Source organism: Ambystoma mexicanum, chromosome 12 (genome assembly GCF_040938575.1).
Source record: "Ambystoma mexicanum isolate Mex_15411 chromosome 12, UKY_AmexF1_1, whole genome shotgun sequence".
Lineage (NCBI taxonomy): Eukaryota > Metazoa > Chordata > Amphibia > Caudata > Ambystomatidae > Ambystoma > Ambystoma mexicanum.
In genome coordinates this window covers 921,317,271-921,337,379 of record NC_090936.1, presented here as the reverse complement: position 1 = coordinate 921,337,379, position 20,109 = coordinate 921,317,271, and the positions used below count along the sequence as shown (strand labels likewise).

The 20,109-nt window shown below is 52.4% G+C and overlaps 2 protein-coding genes across 2 annotated transcripts in view; one reads left to right on the top strand and one right to left on the bottom strand.

The window, feature by feature from the left end:
* Positions 1-3,210: 3,210 nt before the first annotated feature.
* On the bottom strand, positions 3,211-3,642 carry LOC138514684 (uncharacterized). The gene has a single exon (XM_069630101.1). The coding sequence runs from the start codon at positions 3,640-3,642 to the stop codon at positions 3,211-3,213; it is 432 nt and encodes a 143-aa protein (XP_069486202.1).
* Positions 3,643-11,351: 7,709 nt separating this feature from the next.
* Positions 11,352-20,109, top strand: part of LOC138514683 (uncharacterized) — a 43,806-nt gene continuing 35,048 nt past the window's right edge. The window contains exon 1 of the mRNA XM_069630100.1: positions 11,352-11,661. Coding sequence (XP_069486201.1) covers positions 11,352-11,661 — 310 coding nt within the window. The remainder of the gene's footprint in view (positions 11,662-20,109) is intronic.

Below are 20,109 nucleotides of genomic sequence, written 5' to 3'. Positions count from 1 at the left end.
GGCACGGAATGTGGATATTTCAAGAGATCCAATTACCCACAGAAATACCACACAGGGTTCTCATGGGGGTAAGGGGTACCATGGTTCTTTTCCATAAACGGGTTCAATTCTAACTGCACAAGGTCTCCGCTGATCCCCGATGTAGATTTGTGGTGGTCCTGGGGGAGATGTTAGGGGACAGCTGGGGCCTTATTGCAGTCTACACCCCCCTCCACTCAATGCAGACCTCTTGGGTGAGCTCCAGACAGTGCTGTTGTCGGAGCGCATGGACTCCTGGGCTCTGGGGGGAGACTTCAATGAAGTAATGGAAGCTACCCGGGATCGAACACATACTGGTCTTAGACACTGAGGCGCCCCCAATAAACTATATACCTTTGCAGAGGCTGCAGGGCTCGTGGACACGTGGAGGACACTACACCCCACTGATGCTGGTTTCTCTTTTTACTCCGGCGTGCATAGATCCCTCTCGAGGATAGATCACTGAGTTGTCCATGAGAAAGTGTCTGTGTCAGGAGGGGGGGAGGGGTTGAGTTCCTAAATATCTTACCTGGTAGGATGGGGAAAAGTTGTTATAGGGATGGGGGAACCACGGCTCACCCTTCGGTGTCCGACTTCTACTCCCATGGGACTGTCATGTCCCTTGCCCCTGGCCCTCACTGGCAAGTCAGCCTTCCAGTTAGGGCCAGGTCAAAGGCCTTAAAACCTTATCCAAGTATCTCTTGGAGTCAGTCCTGGCGCCTTTGGTGCCAGGCTCATAACCATCATGAAGACCAACATTAGAATGGGACTATTTACTTGGGACTATTTAACTTGGGGGGGGGGGTTCAGCCAACATGGAGGCACACACATAGCTCAGTTACAAGGAACTGAGCTATGCGGTCTAGTCTTTTGGGTGCGGCAGGCCTGGGACTACTTTACCTGGACTAGTTTGGGTGTGGCAGGCCTGGGACTATTTTACCTGGACTACTTTACCTGAGACTATTTAAACCGCACCCAAACAGCAGAACATGCTTTGCGTTATTCTGCTGTGGGCAGCGTAATGCACACTGTGTCCAGTTCTTTGATGCCAGCTTACCTAAAACCAAGGACCTGCAGAGAGAGAAAGAACACTACGAAACTTACCTGGAACATTATCCTACCTTCAATCCATCGCCGACTTCATTTCCACTCACCTGAAGGTACGAACTCCATCATCCGGCACCTCATGCATCCTGGAATACCATAACCTGGAAAGAGGAAAAAGAAAGACAGCATTAGTAAGCGTTTACTCGTGTTTCCTCCCGAATGTAGAAAGCCACACAATTCTTACCTGGATAGTCATCTCCTGGTCAGTATCATTGCTGGAACATTACAGCGCTCGGCGAGAAACATCGCAACCTGCAAGGAGAGAAAAGACACAGGTTAGCAATAAAAAAGGCGAAACAGCACCGCACATCGCGTATTACTCACCGGACAGCATCGCGCACACCGCGCTTTCGCCTACCCACCCATGCTCACCTTCAAACGGCATGACAACACCAAAATAACTTTCCATACCTAAAAGGAAAGAAGCAAGACATTATTATTCGAACTAAGAGGAACATAGGAACTGCATATAAAGACTGTAAAGCAGCAAACCTAAGGAGCCGTAGCAGGCCTGGATTAGCAGAGGGGGGCTTGCACCAGTGATGTAACTTGGTCGCTGCTCGCACCCCACATCTATGCGCCCCTGCCACGAGGAGCAGGACGGAGAATCCACCTTTTACAATATTAAGGAGAGGGCCCAAGGGGGAGGAAGGAGTTGAGGCCAAGGGAGGTGGGAAAACATAAAGACAATCTGGTATTGAATCCAGCTCTCCTATATTGCAGACCCATCTTTAACCAGAGGCCTTACCAAGGGACAGGGAGAGGGTTCAAGAGTGCAAATCATCCAACCAGGGCTGGGGGGCGTCCCCGTGGATACCAAGTCAGCGTAATAGGGACCCCTCATTCAGGTGATCCTCCTTCACCGGTCCACCCCCCTAGAACTGGATCCAAAAGCAATGGCTGTGTCCTGGCCACCTGGACAACAGATCCCCGGGGACTAACGGGTGAGACACCTTCAGGTGTCTCAGAATTGTCTGGGCAGGCAGAACACACAACCTCATAGCGATCTGAGAAACATACATGCAGCTGCCCCTAGTCAGAGGGCCAACCAACTACGCATAGCAACCTTCTACAGCCATCATCGAAACGCAAACATCCCACAGATATGACTCCTTTCACCACATGGTAGCTAGGACAGACACTGCTGACTGCCTTTGGGCCAGCGTTGTGGCAAAGGTGAGTCCAAAGGTATCACCAGCCCGTACTCTCCCAAGTATCGGACCGATCGGCCAATTTAACGTTGCGCTCAGGGACTTGTGCTGCTAAATTTATGAGGGGGAACACTAGGACTACAAGCCCCAGAATGCAAAGTTAAGACCGGTACTGCACCAGCACCCGCAGAATGGAATTATTGTTGTTATGGTATTTATTGAGCATGACCAAGCTTCGAGAAGCAACAGAGCACGCTTTACCGAGGAATGAAACAACACAGATACACAACGGAGCGCTTTACACAGGTATGCAACAGTGCAGATGTATAACGGAGTGCTTTTCATAGGTAACAACGCAACAGATATATATCAGGGAGTAAGATACAGAGGGGCACAGCTGTACGGTGTGGCGGGGAGGATAGAGGCTGGGGGCGTCTAGCGAGTCAGGTGGTGCTACATGGTGGCCAAGGTGTTGAGGAGGAGAGACTTCTTGAAGAGGTGCATCTTAAGTTCTTTTCTGAATTGTAGGAGCGTGTGGGGCGAGTCTGATGCAGACGGGGAGTAGGTTCTATGGTCTCAGGCGTAGGCAGAGAAGGCTTGTTTTCTGGTCCTTTCCTTTTTACAGCGGCAGATTTCAAGTTTGTGCATGTCCTGGCTTCCTGTGGTGCATTGCCTGCTGGAGATGCTGAGTTTCTCTGCGAGATAGCTGTGTGACTTGAGGGTGACTGCCTTATAGATGATGCGGCAAGACTGGAAGTTTATTCGCGTGTGCAGTGCGAGCCAGTGAAGGTTGATGAGGGGAGGGGTGAACTGGTATCTGCTTAGACCCTTGATGAGGCGTGCAGCTGCGTGTAGGACACTTCTCTGTTATTGATGGTGTGGGTGGCGCTTAAGAGCCTTTCGGTTTGTGCGTTGGTGCTGTGGTAGGTGTTCCTCAACCCCCGAATCCATAGAGAGTGCAACCCTGGCACTTCAGGGCATAGCCCACATCCATGGCAGTGACGGCGTCCCGGATCACGTTTTCCAGGAAGACCTTGAGCACACTCCGGGTCTCCTCGTAAATGAGGTCGGAGATGCTCTTGACTCCGCCACGGTGGGCCAGGTGGCAGATGGGGGACTTGCTAATGCCCTGGATGTTGTCTCTGAGCACTTTCCTATGCCTTTTGGCATTGCCCTTGCCAAGAAATATCCCTCCTTTGCCGCAGACATGTCGCTGTCTCCTTCTCCTCCTCCTGCTGCTGCTCTTCTGGTCACAAAGGGAGCTGAGACTGTTTGTGGTGGCCGACAGGAATCGGCTGCTTATATGGACAGAGGGCGGACCAGGGGGAGCGGGGCAGGCGTCCGCTCCAGTGCGCACATGCGCCATTGAGCTAATCGGGTTTCCCTCACCTCTCTTCCTAACAAAAATCAATGGACACACCAGCCCTCTCCCCACAAAAGTGTGAACATTTTATTTCACATTATTTCACATCTCAGGGAGAGGGGCTGATGTGCACACTTGCTTCTTGTTAGGTAGAGACATGAAGAAAGGCTTTTCTGAAACTAGCCGTGCATATTAGCTCATTGTGTATGTATGTATGTATGTATGTATGTATGCATGTGTGCATGTGTGCAAGGAGTGTGAATGAGTGAGTGTGTGTGAATGAGCGAGTGAATGGTAATTGGGATGTTTAAATGAGTGAGTGAATGTGTAATTGTGTGTGCGCCTATGTGTAATGCTGGGCTGCTGCCATTTGATGCTTGGGCCCCATGCCAGACAACCCTTGGGGTAGAACGGTGGGCGGGGGGCTTCCAAGTTTACCACACACATTTTCTAATGTTGCCCCTCCTATCATCAGTTAGCCCCCTCCAAATGTAGGGTTGGTTGCACCCCTGCCTTTATTAATAAAGCTTCTAAATCATGCAGTTGTAGCAGCCTAAAGTTACAGCCACCTTGTTTGTGAAATCATCTGTAATGCTTTATGTTCCATTTCATAAAAAAATTACAACCACCTACTTTATGCTTTACAATGCTCACAGTTGCGTTTGTTTTTCCGTTGTGTTGGTGCTATAAGAAGGTACCAAAGAATTCACAAAACAGAATCTATGGGCCTCATTACACATTGTGCGGTAGGGATTTAACGTTACCGGTCAGGGAATGCCGGTATCGTTAAATCCCCATGCCAATTACGACCCGGCTCACCGCAATTAGCGGCACCACTAAGTACGGTGCCACTAATAGCGGCTAGTCCGCGTGCGCGCGACCCTCCATCCCGTAAATAACGCCATGCCGCTAATAGCACACCATCACAAGTCAAGCAGACATGCTAATAGCTGCATGGTAAAGCCCCCAAAACCCCTTACCGCCATGGCGCTAATACCGGCATCGCGAACCACCCATTAATAGAACTGAGCAGTGTTCCCACCTGCCACAGGTGGACACAATCAGCACAGGTGGAGGCAATGGATACTGTGGCAGCACAAAAGGAGCACACCGCACCCCTTCACACACCCCTTCCTACACCAAGATGGTTCCAATACTAGCAGCATTACATGGGCTGGAGGACATGATTGCAGTGCAGCACCAACAACAACAGACAGCACAGAGGATACGCAGGAGGAGGTGGAGGTGGAGGAGGAGGAGGAGGAGGAGGAGGAGGAGGGCAAGACAGGCACAGCAAGCACCACCAGGGCACCTAGTCATACCACAGAGACAGCCACCAATCCCCAGGATCAGAGCCAGTCCATTTAACCTAACCCCTGAGCAGATACACACCCTGTACCGTCTGGACCGGGATACCATCACCAGCATTGTGGACATGATACATGACGACATTGTCAGCCTCATAGACATCCGAACTGCCAACCCCCCTCTACTCAAGGTGGTGACTGTGCTCCACTTCCGGGCCACAGGCACCTACCAGCATACAGTGGGGCAGATGCATGGCATCTCACAACCAGTATTCTCACGCACGCTGAACCAGTTACTCGATACCCTCCTGAAGCATGCACCTGAACACATATTCATGCCACGGACTGCCCAGGAGATCGCAAACACCAAAGTTGGCTTCTATTCACTGGCAGGCATCCCAAGTTGCATTGGGGCCATCGACTGTACCCATGTGGAATTGGTGGTCTCACATCACAATGAAGTAGTCTACCGAAACAGGAAGCAATTCCACTCCATCTATGTCCAAATGGTATGTGACGCTAACAAGATAATCACTCATTGTTGTGCCCGATTTCCCGGATCAACCCATGATTCCATGGTCCTGCGGAACTCAACCATACCACGCTACATGGAGCGACAAGCCGGACTACGTTTGTGGCTACTTGGTGAGTAGCAGGGCAAACACATGGCAGTGTGATTGGGGGGGGGGAGATACATACTCCAACTGGGTGTGATTGGGGGGAGAGAGTTACATACTCCAACTGGGTGTAGCCTGTCGTCTGTAGGACAAATGGACATACAGATGTACGCCAATGTCCATCAGAGAAGGCCGCAATGTACTTGAGAAGAACCTGCATGCAATTATAAGCTACACAACATGGAGAACAATCCAGGTCTACGAATATTACACAACCATCCACATCCACATTGCACATTATGCCACACCACATAATACACGATTCAGCAACATGGCGTCAAGATGGTAATGCAGTATCAGCGCAGCACAACATCAATACAGAAATGTGCCCTTGAATGCATGCAAAGGGATCACCCCTAGCCTTAGCCATAGCATTGAACCACACACCTGTAGCACCAGTGAAGTGATGCGACACAGCATGGCAACATCAATGTCGGAATGGCAGTACACTAGCAGTGTGGTACCAAATATGCCTGGGCTCAGGGACACCTAAGACCTGGCCTCACCCAGGACATGTCAATTGCTTTTGGAGGCATGATTCGGGCATGTCCACTTGCAGGGTCAAGTACACCTTTGCACATTGCAGTCACACAGATCGTCTGCATGCATGCTGGTAGTCGTGGATCACAATCAGTATGCATAGTTGATTTGTGAGACATGTACATGCCACTCCAGAGTTGAACAGTAACAGGTCCCCATTCTTCCCCCCCATACAGGCGATGCCGGCTATCCCCTGAAGAGGTGGCTCCTTACCCCTGTACGGAACCCACAGAACCGGCACGAAGAGGACTACAATCGTGCACATACCCGTACCCGTGTCGTGATTGAGCAGACTTTTGGCCTTTTGAAGACACAGTTTAGGTGCATAAGCAGGTCGGGTGGCGCTCTCCGGTACGGCCATGAGAAGGTGGCCAAGATCACCATGGCATGTGTCATGCTGCACAATATGTGTATCAGACGGAATGTGCCACTGCCCCCTGACGTTCAAATGCAACCACCTGATGAGGATGATGATGGTGATGAAGACGGAGGTGACGGGGATGCAGGTCATGCAAGGGGCGATGGCCAAGAGGGACGTGATGTGAGACAGCAACTGATCAACCAAATTTTCTGAGTAACATGGATTCACTCTGTACAATGGATATGGGTAGAAATGCACTAGTGTCTGTGTTGAAGCGCACAATGGACCCTGTCACCAATAAAGTACACATACACAATGAAGAAGTCCAAGCCTGTGTTTTCATTAATCACCAGTGTATTAAGGAATTTAAAGAAGTATAAGTGCATGTCCCCAACCATCCCGCCACCCTTCCCCCCTCCCCTCACAACAGTCCCGAAACACCCTTCCCCCCTCCCCCCACAACAGTCCCGAAACACCCTTCCCTCCCTTCCCCCCCACCCCCCACAACAGTCCCTTATGTTTCTGGCACAATGTAGTTGTCCAGATGCACACGTGGAAGTTTCACCCTGCAGTCCCTATTCCCCATTGCCACCACTAGAATTAGGAGGCTGGGTTGACGTGCGCCTGGTGGTGCGCGTGGAGCGGCGGAGAGGGCTTGTCTGCCTCGAACTAGCGGATGATGATGTGGCTGTCTGTCCGGGTGGTGGTGGTGGGAACTGGCGGTCCATTGCGTCCGCTATCCGCGTGAGGACCTGCCTGAGTTGGCCAATCTCCCCACACAGCCTGTTGGCACAGGCCTCAATTGCCTCCCTTGAGTGCTTGGCAGTCTCTGTTATCTCCCCCCTGAGACGGGCAGCCTCCTCCACATGCTACCCAACCAGCACAGTTATGTCCTCTTGGCGCTGCCTGATGCTGGCCAGGTCAAGGGCACTGTGGCGTTCTGGTGGTGTGGCTGCTGCACCTTCCTCTGCTACCAGGACATCTGGTGAAGCCACCGGTGGGCTACTGAACCCTCCCATGTTGTCCTCGCCAGACTGGCCATGGACACTAGACCCAGGTGTTTCCTGTGTAGTTGCCTCTGGGCTTCCTGGGGGGGGTTGGGGTGTGAATTTCCATGGGGAACTCCATTGGGTCCTCCACATCTGAGAGCGGCGCTGTGGCTGCCGCCTCTCCTGTGGAACTTGTTGCAGCAGAGGGTGGCTCTCCGTGGCTGGAATCTGTGGTGGGGGTTCACTTCAGAAGGTGGGGCAGTTGTTGCTGGTGTGGACAGTTGTATGTTAGCAGTGGCGCTCCGCCGATGTTTGGCACTCTGCACAGGGACTCTTCTCCCTTTGCCCCTTGATGTCGTGGGGGTGTCCCCTGTGTCCTGTGGCCTTGGTTTTTTCATGGCAGGGGGTGCTTGAGTTGCAGTGCCAGGATCTTCACTGTCTGTATGTGAGCCTGCCGGGGACAAAGAGGGGGATGGCATTGGTAACAGTTCTATGTACTTCATGCAGAATACGTCAATCATGCTGTTGTGAGCATTTGGACTTCATTGGTAGGGATGCAGGTGATGGTGTCTGTTGAGTGGCTCATCCATGCATGGTTGGGTGTGGCACTTGTCTCTGGTGATGTGTGCATGTGTGTGTGTTTGGGTTTGACACTGACATGGCCAGGGTTGTATGCATGTATGGATGTTTGCGCATCCATGAGGTGATTCTGGGCTCACATTTGGGGGGACCTGAACATTCACAGTGCATACTTTCATGTGTACACTCACCTCCATCTGATGTAGTTGCCACACCATGCTCCATGGTCCCGACTCCCTCAATCGATTCAACTCCAATCATGTTGGCGCAGATCTCGTCCCACTCCTTTCATTTTATCGGCGAATCAGATCCACCTGCTGTGGCTATGTTGTGGTTCGCAGACAGGATGCTTCTGACCCGGAGGCGGAGATCATCCCACCGCTTTCTGCACTCCCGGACAGTGTGGGTGGTGGTGCCCACTGCACTCACTTTCAGGGCAACCTCTGCCCAGATTGCCTTCTTGCGGATAAGGGTCTCCCGACGCATGTCGCTCGCAAATACCACGTCGGCATTCGCTGCAAGGGTCTCTGTGAGCATTGTTAGCTCCTCGGTGGTAAACTTCTCCTTGCGCTGGCGGTCGGTTGTTTTTTTAATAGCCTTAGGCATGGCGAGGGTGTCCTTGTGGCTTTCCAATAGTGAAGTACTCAAAACAGGTCCAGGGGGCAGAGGATGGCAATGGATTGTGTTTTTAAAGATGGCCGCCATGCTCCTTCCCGTTCCTGTGTGATGACGCTATTTCCGTTTCCGCTATTTAACGGTGACCGCTAATTGTGAAGGCCGTTATTAGCGGTGACCGCTATTTGCATGTTGCGCGAGGTCGGAAGTGCTATCAGCGCTTTCATCGGTGCCGCTAAGGGTCTTTTTGGGGTCTTTACTGGCATGGCGCTATGCTCGTGTCCGCGTACTCGTAATGGTACGCTATTAGCGGCCTCTTGCCAAGGCGGACACGTTAATAGCGCCATGCCGGTAAATTGCAATTTTTACCGCACAACGTGTAATGAGGCCCTATGTGCTGAGCAAAATTTATTTACAGAACACACTTTCAAGAAAGCAGAGGTTTTAAAGATTTTCTGTAACTAACATATTCCTCCAGCACAGAGTTAAATCTAGTGATGAAGCATAACATTAGCTAAATATGATACACACGACCAATGCCACGCCCACCACCCCCATTGCAAGCTCCCTTATATCACGTCCAGAAACCACTCCCAAAACGCAGAGCAGCCTCCCCAATAGACCATGTTCCATCAAAAGACGCTCATAAGCCCCTGTCTACATCAAACATTCAATCCATTCCTTGAAAAGGTTGGGTTTCACTTTCTTCCAGTGCCTCATAATTCAGATTTTCCATACTAACATTCAGCAGTCATAATTCTATTAAAGACACAGGGGCAAAGTATTATGCTTTACTCTTTAATTCTATGTCAAGACCGGAGGCTCAGATATACTCAACTCAACTCTTTACTTCTCGAGCAGCTTCTTTATCAAACACTGAAACACACGAACAAAGAAAACTACAATGTCCATGAACAAACAGTATTTGTGTATTTTAAACCTGATAGGGTGATAAAAGTCCATTTGACTCCTTCCTCTTATCCCTGACCATCTGCCAATACAGTACACCACTCCTGACTGGCCCCCTCTCTTCATCTTTCTTTGCTGCTCGAGCAGCAGATAAGTTAAAGTGGCTTTATTTATGAGTGAGTTTGTATGGCAGTTATTTTACAGTCATTTGACCGTGGTCGCTTAACGGAGCGCGAGCGCAGGCTTGTTAAACAGTGTTGCTGCAGCACGCTGCCCTCGCGAGGCAGAACATTTCTGCAGTAGCCAGGTATTCTGAGCAACAGGGCCTCGAGCTCCTTCCTCAAGCACCGGGGGCAGACTTTGTGGAAGCCCGCGGTCAAGCGCGACGGGGCTTCGGTATCTGCCGCTGTCGACGGGAAAGACCCGAAGAAAATGGAGGAGGCAGCTTTGTAACCGCTGCGGAGTCCTCAGGACAACTTGTTCCCCTCCCCCTGGGAAAGGGGAGGGGACGGGGGCAGAACGGCGCCAAATCGACCCGAAGCCCGCGAAGGGCAAAACAAAGGAAAGGGGCGGGGCAAGCTTCGTTATAAGCAGCAGGGTCCGACTGCAGAAACATCTCGCTCTGGCAGTGGGACCCTGCTGACTCGCCGTGAGGAAGGAAGAATTTTGTTTCCGCTGGGGGAACAGCGCAAAGCTACCAAGGACCGGGGCGAGCGTCACGAGCCCGGAGGATCAGGAGCGGTGACACGGGTGAGCCCAGCTGTCGGAGGATCAAGAGGCCGGAAGAAGGAGGTAACCAGAGGCGGAGACCAGGAAGCCGACGAAGGGAACACCGGCGTGTGTCGGAGCCTCAGTTACGGCCGGAAGCTGCGGTCCCGCCCGGAGGAACAGGACCGACATTCACGGGAGGCAGCTGGAAGCAGGCACCGCTGATGCCTGCACACGTATTTTTAACCGAAGCCCCGCCGAAGGACACAGACGGTTCAAGCGGGCGGCTGCGGGAGGGATACCTTTGTTCCCTGATGCCCGCACACGCATTTTGAGCCGCGGCTCTGCCGTAGGACAATGACGATCCAAGCGGGTGGCTGCGGGCGGGCTGCCTTTGTTCCCTGACGCCTGCACACGCATCCTGAGACACGGCCCCGCCGAAGGACAAGGACGGTCCAAGCGGGCGGCTGCGGGCGGACTGCCTTTGTTCCCACACCGCAAGTTTCTGCACATCCCTGAGTAGGCTACGGCCTGCCCAAAGCACGGGCTGCCAGAGCAGGCTGCCACAGGCTGTCTGCATCGGGCAACGCTGCAGGAGACCAGCGGGGCGAGGAGGCGAACGGGCAGGCGGGCGCCTGCGCATCACCCCAAGCATCAAGCCAGCCCACCTCGCTGGTTCCAACGCACGGGGGCGGCGAGCAGGGAGCAAAGATGCTCGCGCATAGCCTCACACCGCCCAGGACACCTGAGCGATCGTGAGGGGCCGGCAGCAAGCAGGCAGCCAACAAAGAGGTTCCAAGGGGCTCGAAGGAGGCATTGGAAAGCCACAGGGAACAGCTATAGGCGACTCAAGGGGGAAAGGAAGCAAGCTTTGGACAACAGAACACCCATAAGCAATGGAACTGGCGACCTTTCTGGAGATGGCCAGGGTGGCGGCAGCCACGCATGGGCCAGACTGGATGACGACAATGGTGGCCCAGCCTGGGCGGGGCAGCAGGGGCTCAGCCAGGTTGATAACTCACCACTCATGTTTCAGGACAGTCCCAGCGAAGCGACGGTGGTGGAAGTGGAGATACACACCGTGGAAGAGGAGGAAGAAGAAGAGGTCCAGGTGAAGAAAAGGAAAAGGACAATGACGGCGAAAGCCAAAGCAAACAAAGAACAGGCCGGCAACACCAAGAGATCACGGCAGAAAGGGAGGGCGCAGAAAGATGTGGCCCTAACGGCGCCTACACCTGCTGAGGCTCCAGGGAACCATGTGAGCCCACCCAGCACTCCTGCAACCAGAACGGTGGACGTAGCTGTGGAAAGAAACACATCCCTGGAGATAGTGAAAGGTATGGTGATGGAATTCATGCAGGCATGGGTAAAGAATGGGCAAGTGCCAAATGTAATTACTAATGCTGGTTTTATGGAGGTAATGGGAAATGGTGCTGGAGCACTGGCCCAGCAAGGGGCATCCCAGGGCGTTGGGGGGCCGCTGGGAGGAAATGGGGGTCAGACATGGGCTCCAGGAGGGGGGTTAAGTCAATTGCCTCAAAGAAGCGGGATCCCACCTGGGTTTTTTTTATCAGTTGGGCTGCCTAGTGTGGGTCCACCGGGGGGGTGGAGTCAACAGTCTCAGCTGGCTACCGCAGCAGGGGCAACAAGGGGACAAGAGTGGTGGAGCCAAGGACCGGGGGTGCCTAACAATACTGGGATGGCGCAAATATCGGTACCAATGGCCCCCGCGAGTGCACAAGCAGGTCAGAGCGGGTGGGGGCTGGGGCCGGGGGTTGACATGGTAGGGGTTCAGAACGCGGCACAGTTGCCAGCTGCAGGCCCGAGCAGCTTTGGATCAGGGGGAACCTGGGGACAGGCGACTCAGTATGGTAGACCGATGCCAAGGTTTGCCCCAATGCGGGCAACAGTGAATTCATTGGTATGGCATATTCCATGGGCAGTCAAAGAAAGATTGTGGAGAAAAGAGTTTATAGAAATCTTCGAGTTGTTGGGATTGTGCCAGTGGGAGGAGGGCTGAAGGAACTGTCCGAGAAAGAGAAGGAAAAAAGAAACAGGGAGAGCGCCAAGGTAGAGCACTCCATTAACAATTGGCTCAAAGCATACAGGATGTACATGTCAGTGATGTTGGAAAGGTATCCACAGGATGCACTAGCAATGATAGCTTATGAGCAGTATGTGCATGACTTGTATCAGAAATATGGCGGGGGTGGGTGGTTGTATTATGACCGGGGTTTCAGGCTAAAAATGCAAATATGGCCAGCAATGTCATGGGATGAGTTGGATGTCGGGGGCTACATCGACAATGTAGTACCCTCCAGGGAGCCGGAGGACAAACCACAAGGGGAGAGGTACCGGGCCGGGAGGGGCAGAGGGGGGTACACGCAGCGTGGGAGGGGGTACTTTCGCGGGCCCTCCTCCTGGGTGTATCGGGCAGCAGCCCACCAGGGGGAGCAGGAGAACTGCTGGAGGTTTGCAGAGGGGTACTGTTCATATGGTAAAGCATGCAGGTACAAGCACCAGAGGGGAAGCGGCACCGTTCCCCGCAGATCCACCCCAGGCGAGGCCAAACACAAGGACAATAGCAAAACAAAAGAGAAAATGAATAGTGATTGAAGTGTTGGCAAAGCAATGCAAGGTACTGGAAACTGTAAAGGACAAAATGGTGATTAAATGCAACTTACCCACGCCGGTTAACCTCTTCGCCATGACTCCTTTTCTGAATGTGTATCACAATAAGGTGGATGCAAAATTGTTGTGGCAAGGGTTCAGGTGGGGTTTCCAGATCCCTGGGGCGGGTAGTCAAGGGGGGAAAGAGGCAGCTAACCTGAGGTCAGCACTGGATAAACCAGAGGTGGTGCAGAGGAAGGTGAAAAAGGAAGTGGGTCTAGGTAGGTGTTACGCTCACCTGGTTCCCACAGGGGTGTCGGGCGGAACTGGACAGCCATGGTCTCCACCAACGTGATGCGTAGTGCAGAGATGACTGACTGGACTGGCCCACCTAGCTTCGTCTGCTTGTCCCGTAGAAGTAGTCTCCTAAAGGCGGAGAAACGGAATTAGCCACCCGTGGATCTGAGTAATAGCCCCTCACTGCGTCCCCATTTATGACCTCTGATATTCCCGTTCACAAAGCTCACCTTATAGTTTTGAATGATGAGCTCTCCATCCAGCGAGGAACGCAGGGGCGCGTTGATGGCCAGTTACTTCACTGGCTTGAGGATATTGGAAGAGTTCTAGACAAATCTTGGCTCCAAAACTCCTAGCGAAGGACCGTAAGCATATAGTTCTTAAGAGTTCAAAAATGTCTGAATAATCACCCTTGTCCAATTCCTTTGTTTATCTTGCAGCTTAGACCCAAAAGAAGATAGTTCTGTGGCAGCTAAAGCATTCAGGTAAGAGTCTGTGCTGTACGTAAAATGATGCCAAAGTTTAACTTGCTGCTTTCTCCATCCTTACAGGTGCGGCGTAAGAAGATTTGGCGTGCTGGTGAATAATACCTCTGGCGGTAAAATAAGGTAAGTATATGGTGGCAAGAGATTGTCCTTATTTGTATGCCCTCGGCTCACCTTGTTGTTTTCTTGTCCCCCTTAGGTGCTGGAATGCGGCAACATAATGATGGAGGCAGCGCCGGATCGTAGAGATGCAGCAAGGAACGGTGAGTATGGCGCGGCGCTGCAGCTGGCGATGCGACGTGTTTAAATAAAGTCTTTTTCTTGTTCAAAGGTGCAATGAATCCGGAATCAGGTAGGAAACCCAATGTTCTTGTTCTAACCTTTCTTCTTCTTTCCCCTTCTTTCTAGACACTCTGGACTCGAGGCGGGCGTGGCACGAGGCTGGATGCTGACTGCAGGCACGGTGAGCGTTACGCTGCAGGATGCAGAATAACGCGAGCGTGTGCTCCCCTTCGGGCATGGTTTAAATAGCCACCAAAGTAGTCCCAGGTAAATATTCCTCCACAACCACACCCGTGTAACAAAATAGTCCCTAGGTAAAGTAGTTCCTTCCAAGCCTCACATGGGCTTGGATCTCTTGCAGCATGGTCTGCATCAGGTAAGTTTTAACATATGAGCCTGGCATCTATGGCGCCAGGACGGTACCCATATAGCCCCTAACAAGGGTTGCTGGGCTTTCTCTGGGTAACATGATGCCTGCTTCCGGGGTTGCTGGACCTGGTCTGGATGCCCGGGGGTATGCATCATGACAGCGTGGCAGGCCCATTTCCCGCTCCTCCTATGGACAATTTGGTGGTATCCCCACAAGGGTTGGTAGTAAAGACGGAAGAGGGCCAGTTCTGCCTGATACATCACCTGTCATTTCCTGAGGGTCAGTCGGTGAATGATGCCATACCTGAGGAATTGTGCAGGGTACAGTACGCCTCCCTGGAGGATGCGATACAATTGCTAAAAGCAGCAGGGGAGGGGGCGCTGTTGGGGAAGGCAGACATAGAGTCAGCTTTTCAATTATTGCCAATCCACAAAGACAGTTACCATTTGCTGGGTTTCAAAGTAGGCAACGACTACTATTACGACAAATGTCTTCCAATGGGCTGCGCAATCTCATGCACTTATTTTGAGGCCTTCAGCACCTTCTTGGAGTTTACGGTGAGGCAAAAAACAAAGGAGGGAGGAATTTTGCATTACTTGGATGATTTCCTCTTCATTGGTAGAAGGGGGACGGGGGAATGCAGGGCCCTCATGGAGGAATTTCAAGGGATGATGGGACAGTTGGGGGTGCCGTTGGCACCAGGGAAGACCATGGGTCCAGCCACCACTTTGACATTTCTGGGGATTGAGATTGACTCAATAAAAGGCGAGTGTAGGCTCCCACAGGACAAGGTACAGAAACTACAGGTTATGATTCGAAACCTGTTGGGGAAAAACAAAGCAACCCTGAAGGAGCTGCAGTCCCTGGCGGGAAACCTCAATTTTGCGGAGAGAGTAATACCATTGGGAAGGGTGTTTGCCAGGAGCGTGGAGCTGAAAACAGCAGGGTTGCAACAGGCCTCTCAGCACGTCCAGTTAGGTGCTGAGGAAAAAGAGGATCTTAGGATGTGGGACACCTTCCTAGCGGAGTCAAATGGGGTGGCACTCTGGAGGGCAGACTGGGCAAGCAGTCAGAGGCTCAAACTGTTTACCGACTCATCAGGGTCTCTGGGTTTCGGCGCAATCCTGGGGGACAGATGTTGTGGCAAGCGGTGGCCAATTGAATGGCACAAGGAGGGTGTTACAAAGGACATTATACTGTTGGAGCTATTCCCCATAGTAGTGGCATTCAAGTTGTGGGGGGAACTAATAGAGAACGAAAAGGTGGCCTTATAGTCTGACAACTTAGCATGGGTCCAGATTATCAACACAGGATCATCCAGCAACCTAAGGGTGCTAAGGCTGCTCACGAAACTCACCAAAAGTCTGTTGGCATTGAACAGCGAGGTCAGGGCACAGCACATTCCCGGTGTAAAAAATACGGCCGCCGATTCTTTGTCTCGTTTACAGTGGGACAGGTTCCGCGAAAGCTGCCCCAAAGCAAGGAAAGAAATGGCACCGTTCAAGGAACAGTGGTGGGGGATGATTGGGGGGATCTGAGCTCTCTGGTAGAGACGGCACTGGCGCCAGGTACAGCTAAGAGGTACAGGGCATGTTGGGAACGTTTTCTGCAATTCCAAGAAGAGGTGTGACCAGGCGAGCAAGGGGAGAAACCGGTGCGGGCCTTTGTGGGCTGGTGCTGGAGGACAGGGAAGACCCGATCATGGGTGTCATACCATTTGGCGGCCATAGCACATTACGCCAAACTTAAAGGGGAGAAGGACCCCACCAAGGAGCAATATGTCGCACTGGCCATGAGAGGCTTGGCAAGACAAGCAGTGCCAAAGCCAGATGAGAGGCAGCCAATTGATATTTTAAAACTTCATGGGTTAATTAAATGTCTGGACATTGTGTGTGACGGCGAGGCTGAGAGGGTATTGTTCACGGCCGCTTTTACGGTGCCGTTCTTTGGGGCTCTAAGGGTCAGCGAGCTGGTGCCAGAGAATAAAGATGGTAAGGGGGGTGGGTTTTTATGGTTGAGGGACGTACAGTTGAACAGCTCCCAGGTGGTCATCTATGTGAGAAGGTCAAAGACTGATCAAAAAGGGAAAAGGGCGACACTGGCATTACAAGCCATTCAAACAAACAGAGTATGCCCAGTGGCGGCGGCTAGCTTCCTCCAGCAGCGAAAGCCGTCAGAGGCAGAGGCACCATGGCTGTTGCACAAGGACGGGTCGGCACTAAGCCCTTCCAATTTAGGAGAGTGATGGACCAGGGCCTGGCTAAGATGGGGTTAACAGGGGGTCAGTTTGGGACACATTAATTTCGAATAGGGGCTGGCACCTCCGTGGCAGCCGGGGGTTTTGGGCAGATGACATGAAGAGGTTCGGAAGATGGTCCTCGGGGTGCTACAAAAGATATGTCAGGCCAGAAAAAATATGAGTTAACCATGCCGTTCCCTCCACTTCTCGTTCCCAGCATTACAAAGGCGAGCTGGACTCGGCAGCAGGAGGAACTGACGGCCGGTGAGTTCCGGATTGAATGGCACGGTGTACCTGGGATAAAATGGGACCAGCTACAGGGGCTCTTACGGAAATTGCTGGAAAGACAGCGGAAACCAGATGTGCTAGGGATCCACTTGGGAGGGAACGATTTGACCAGCCTGGGGAGGGGGGTTTTGTTGATGGACATTACACACTCGTTACAGGAGATCTCGGCACAGTGGGGCGAGACAGAGATTGTGTGGTCAGAGGTAATTCCCAGGGCAGAGTGGAGGGGGGCTGAGAACCATTCGGCAGTCGAGAAATCAAGGAAGAAACTAAATGGGGCTGTGGCTAAATTCTGCAGGGGCAGAGGCTTTCATCAGATTAGGCATGGCCTGATCAACGGGAAAATGCCTGAATACTTCCTGAAGGATGGGGTACACCTATCTGCAATGGGAATGGAGCTCTTTTTCTGGAACATTTGTACCAAATTGCTGGAGTTGTGAAAAAGTGACAGGAGGAGGGGGTGCCACGGTGGGCGGGAACCCACCTAGTGGCGTGGCGGTGTTTGGGCGAACAAGCACAAATGATAGACTCCGGATGAGCCAGAAGGAAACCAGAATAGGTAGTTGCTCTTCCGGACCAGCGCCTCTTGGGGGCCTAACGGCGGGGGCGTCTGGTGGTAACAAACGAAGGCTCAGCTTCCCCCAAGAAACAAACGGCGCTTTCCCCACCCGCGGACACCTGCATGGGCAGGATAGGCTCAGGTACAAAGGGTCAGGGGAGTTGGGGGGCCTACTGGAAACTATACAAAGGTATAGGGGGAAGCAGGTGAGATCCGCCACGGAGCAAGCGCCACACTTGCAGACTGAAGTTCACAAATGTGTACAATAAATTCTGTTGTTATGGAAATAAAAACTGCGGCGAAGTTTGCCATTTGAAAATACTGTGTCACGCCAATTCTTTGCATAGGAAGAATCGAAGCGCAGCGAAAGAACTTACGCAAATGACTAATGGGCAAGAAAGGCAAATGGACAAATGCAGGGGTTATGCCTCTGTCGACGGGAAAGACCCGAAGAAAATGGAGGAGGCAGCTTTGTAACCGCTGCGGAGTCCTCAGGACAACTTGTTCCCCTCCCCCTCGGAAAGGGGAGGGGGCAGGGGCAGAACGGCGCCAAATCGTCCCGAAGCCTGCGAAGGGCAAAACAAAGGAAATGGGCGGGGCGAGCTTCGTTATAAGCAGCAGGGTCCGACTGCATAAACATCTCGCTCTGGCAGTGGGACCCTGCTGACTTGCCGTGAGGAAGGAAGAATTTCGTTTTCCAACCACCCACCCACGAAAAGGGCAGGGAAGGAGGGTGATACCTGAGCGTCGCTGTCGCAGGACGGTCAGGAAAGTGTAAGGCGGTGTTTGGGCGAACAAGCACAAATGATAGACTCCAGATGAGCCAGAAGGAAACCGGAATGGGTAGTTGCTCTTCCGGACCAGCGCCTCTTGGGGGCCTAACGGCAGGGGCGTCTGGTGGTAACAAACGAAGGCTCAGCTTCCCCCAAGAAACAAACGGCGCTCTCTCCACCCACAGACACCTGCATGGGCAGGATAGGCTCAGGTACAAAGGGTCGGGGGAGTTGGGGGGCCTACTGGAAACTATACAAAGGTATAGGGGGAAGCAGGTGAGATCCGACACGGAGCAAGCGCCACACTTGCAGACTGAAGTTCACAAATGTGTACAATAAATTCTGTTGTTATAGAAATAAAAACTGCGGCCAAGTTTACCATTTGAAAATACTGTGTCACGCCAATTCTTTGCATAGGAAGAATCGAAGCGCAGCGAAAGAACTTACGCAAATGACTAACGGGCAAGAAAGGCAAATGGACAAATGCAGGGGTTATGGTCGTGATTGCTTGAGTACACAGCCCCCAGCCACGACATAACCCGGTTCCTCATCATGCGAAATCACGATCGTTTTTTCAGAAAGCAACCTGCAGCGTCACCCGGTGGCAGGATTATAGACATTCTCCTCAGCACATGAACTCTGCTCGTTCCCAACGTTTCCTCTGCCCATACAGCCGCACAGCTGGGCACATACGGGCTCAGTCCCAGACAAAATTGCATTCATAGCTGTCCAGATGCATGATCACATAAGTGCTAGCAGTTCCTGCTAGTTCAGATGGGAGCAGGCCCAAGTTTCACCTGTCAGATCAGCTCAGTGCCACTAACATGAGCAGAAGAGAGCATAGCTCCCCAGAAGAGTCAGATGAACCGCACGGCAGTCAGCGGCTGCACCTTTCCATGGGGAGGCTGATGCAAAAGGCAGTCTGCGCGGGCTTAGGCCCAGCAAGCAGCAGGTTATGGATGATTTTATAGTTTTTTCACAACACATGAAGGAGCGCAGAGACTTTCAAAGAGAAGAGGGAAGAGCAAAAGCCTGCAGGGCCAGACGTGCCCAGAGCCACCCCGGTTCCCTGCTTTTTCTATTCCTCCCCCTCAGCAGTGGTGGAAATGGAAAAAATGGGGTGGCGGAGGGGTTGGGGGGCAGAGGGGATGTGGTCTAGAAGGGGCGCTGTTGGTAGTGGCCATCCGATCAGATAAATACTTAAAAAAAGAAAGAAAAAAAGCGCCCACAACTGCACCATTGCCTTTTACCGCCAATCAGGGCTTTAAGTGGGCTGGAGCTCGCCGGGGCTCAGCCCCGGCAGGCTCTGAAATTTTATTTTGGGGCAGGGCCCTGCGAGGCCCACTAATCTCCCCTGCCAGCCCCGGCCACTACACGAAAACGATTTTTTTTCTGAAGCCTGAAGCTCTCGCTCGTGTGCGAAAGCTTCAGGCTCCAGAAAAAATTGCCTTTCAGCCATAATGGTGGCGCCGTACCTGCGAGACATCCCTTTAAGCAGGAGATGCCACATGGGCCGGCGCCACCATTATGGTGAAAACGTGAGGCCGCTGGAAGCTCCCGTAGAGATTTCCTTAGTGTCCCTTGGGGCCTGGGACCAGCATGCAGAAGTACTGGCAACTATCCCGCAAAACACTAGTAGGTTTTTGAGAAGTGTCCTCTTGAATGGCCAGCTTTCTACTGGTTTGAGAGACACTGGGGCAAGCGTGACAGTGGTGGACAGGAACCTGCTCAAGCCAGAGGACTATGTAGGTACTCCTCTGAGAACCACCAGGTTAGCTGGTGGGCCTCCCAAATTATCGCCTGTAACCTTAGTCAACATTACGATTGGAGACAAGACAACAAAGCTTCCAGTCCTGGTTCAGGACAACGTGCCTGCGAACAT

Excerpts from the sequence above, each read along its gene's own strand:
- LOC138514684 (XM_069630101.1), bottom strand. The coding sequence starts at position 3,642 with ATGGCGCATGTGCGCACTGGAGCGGACGCCTGCCCCGCTCCCCCTGGT.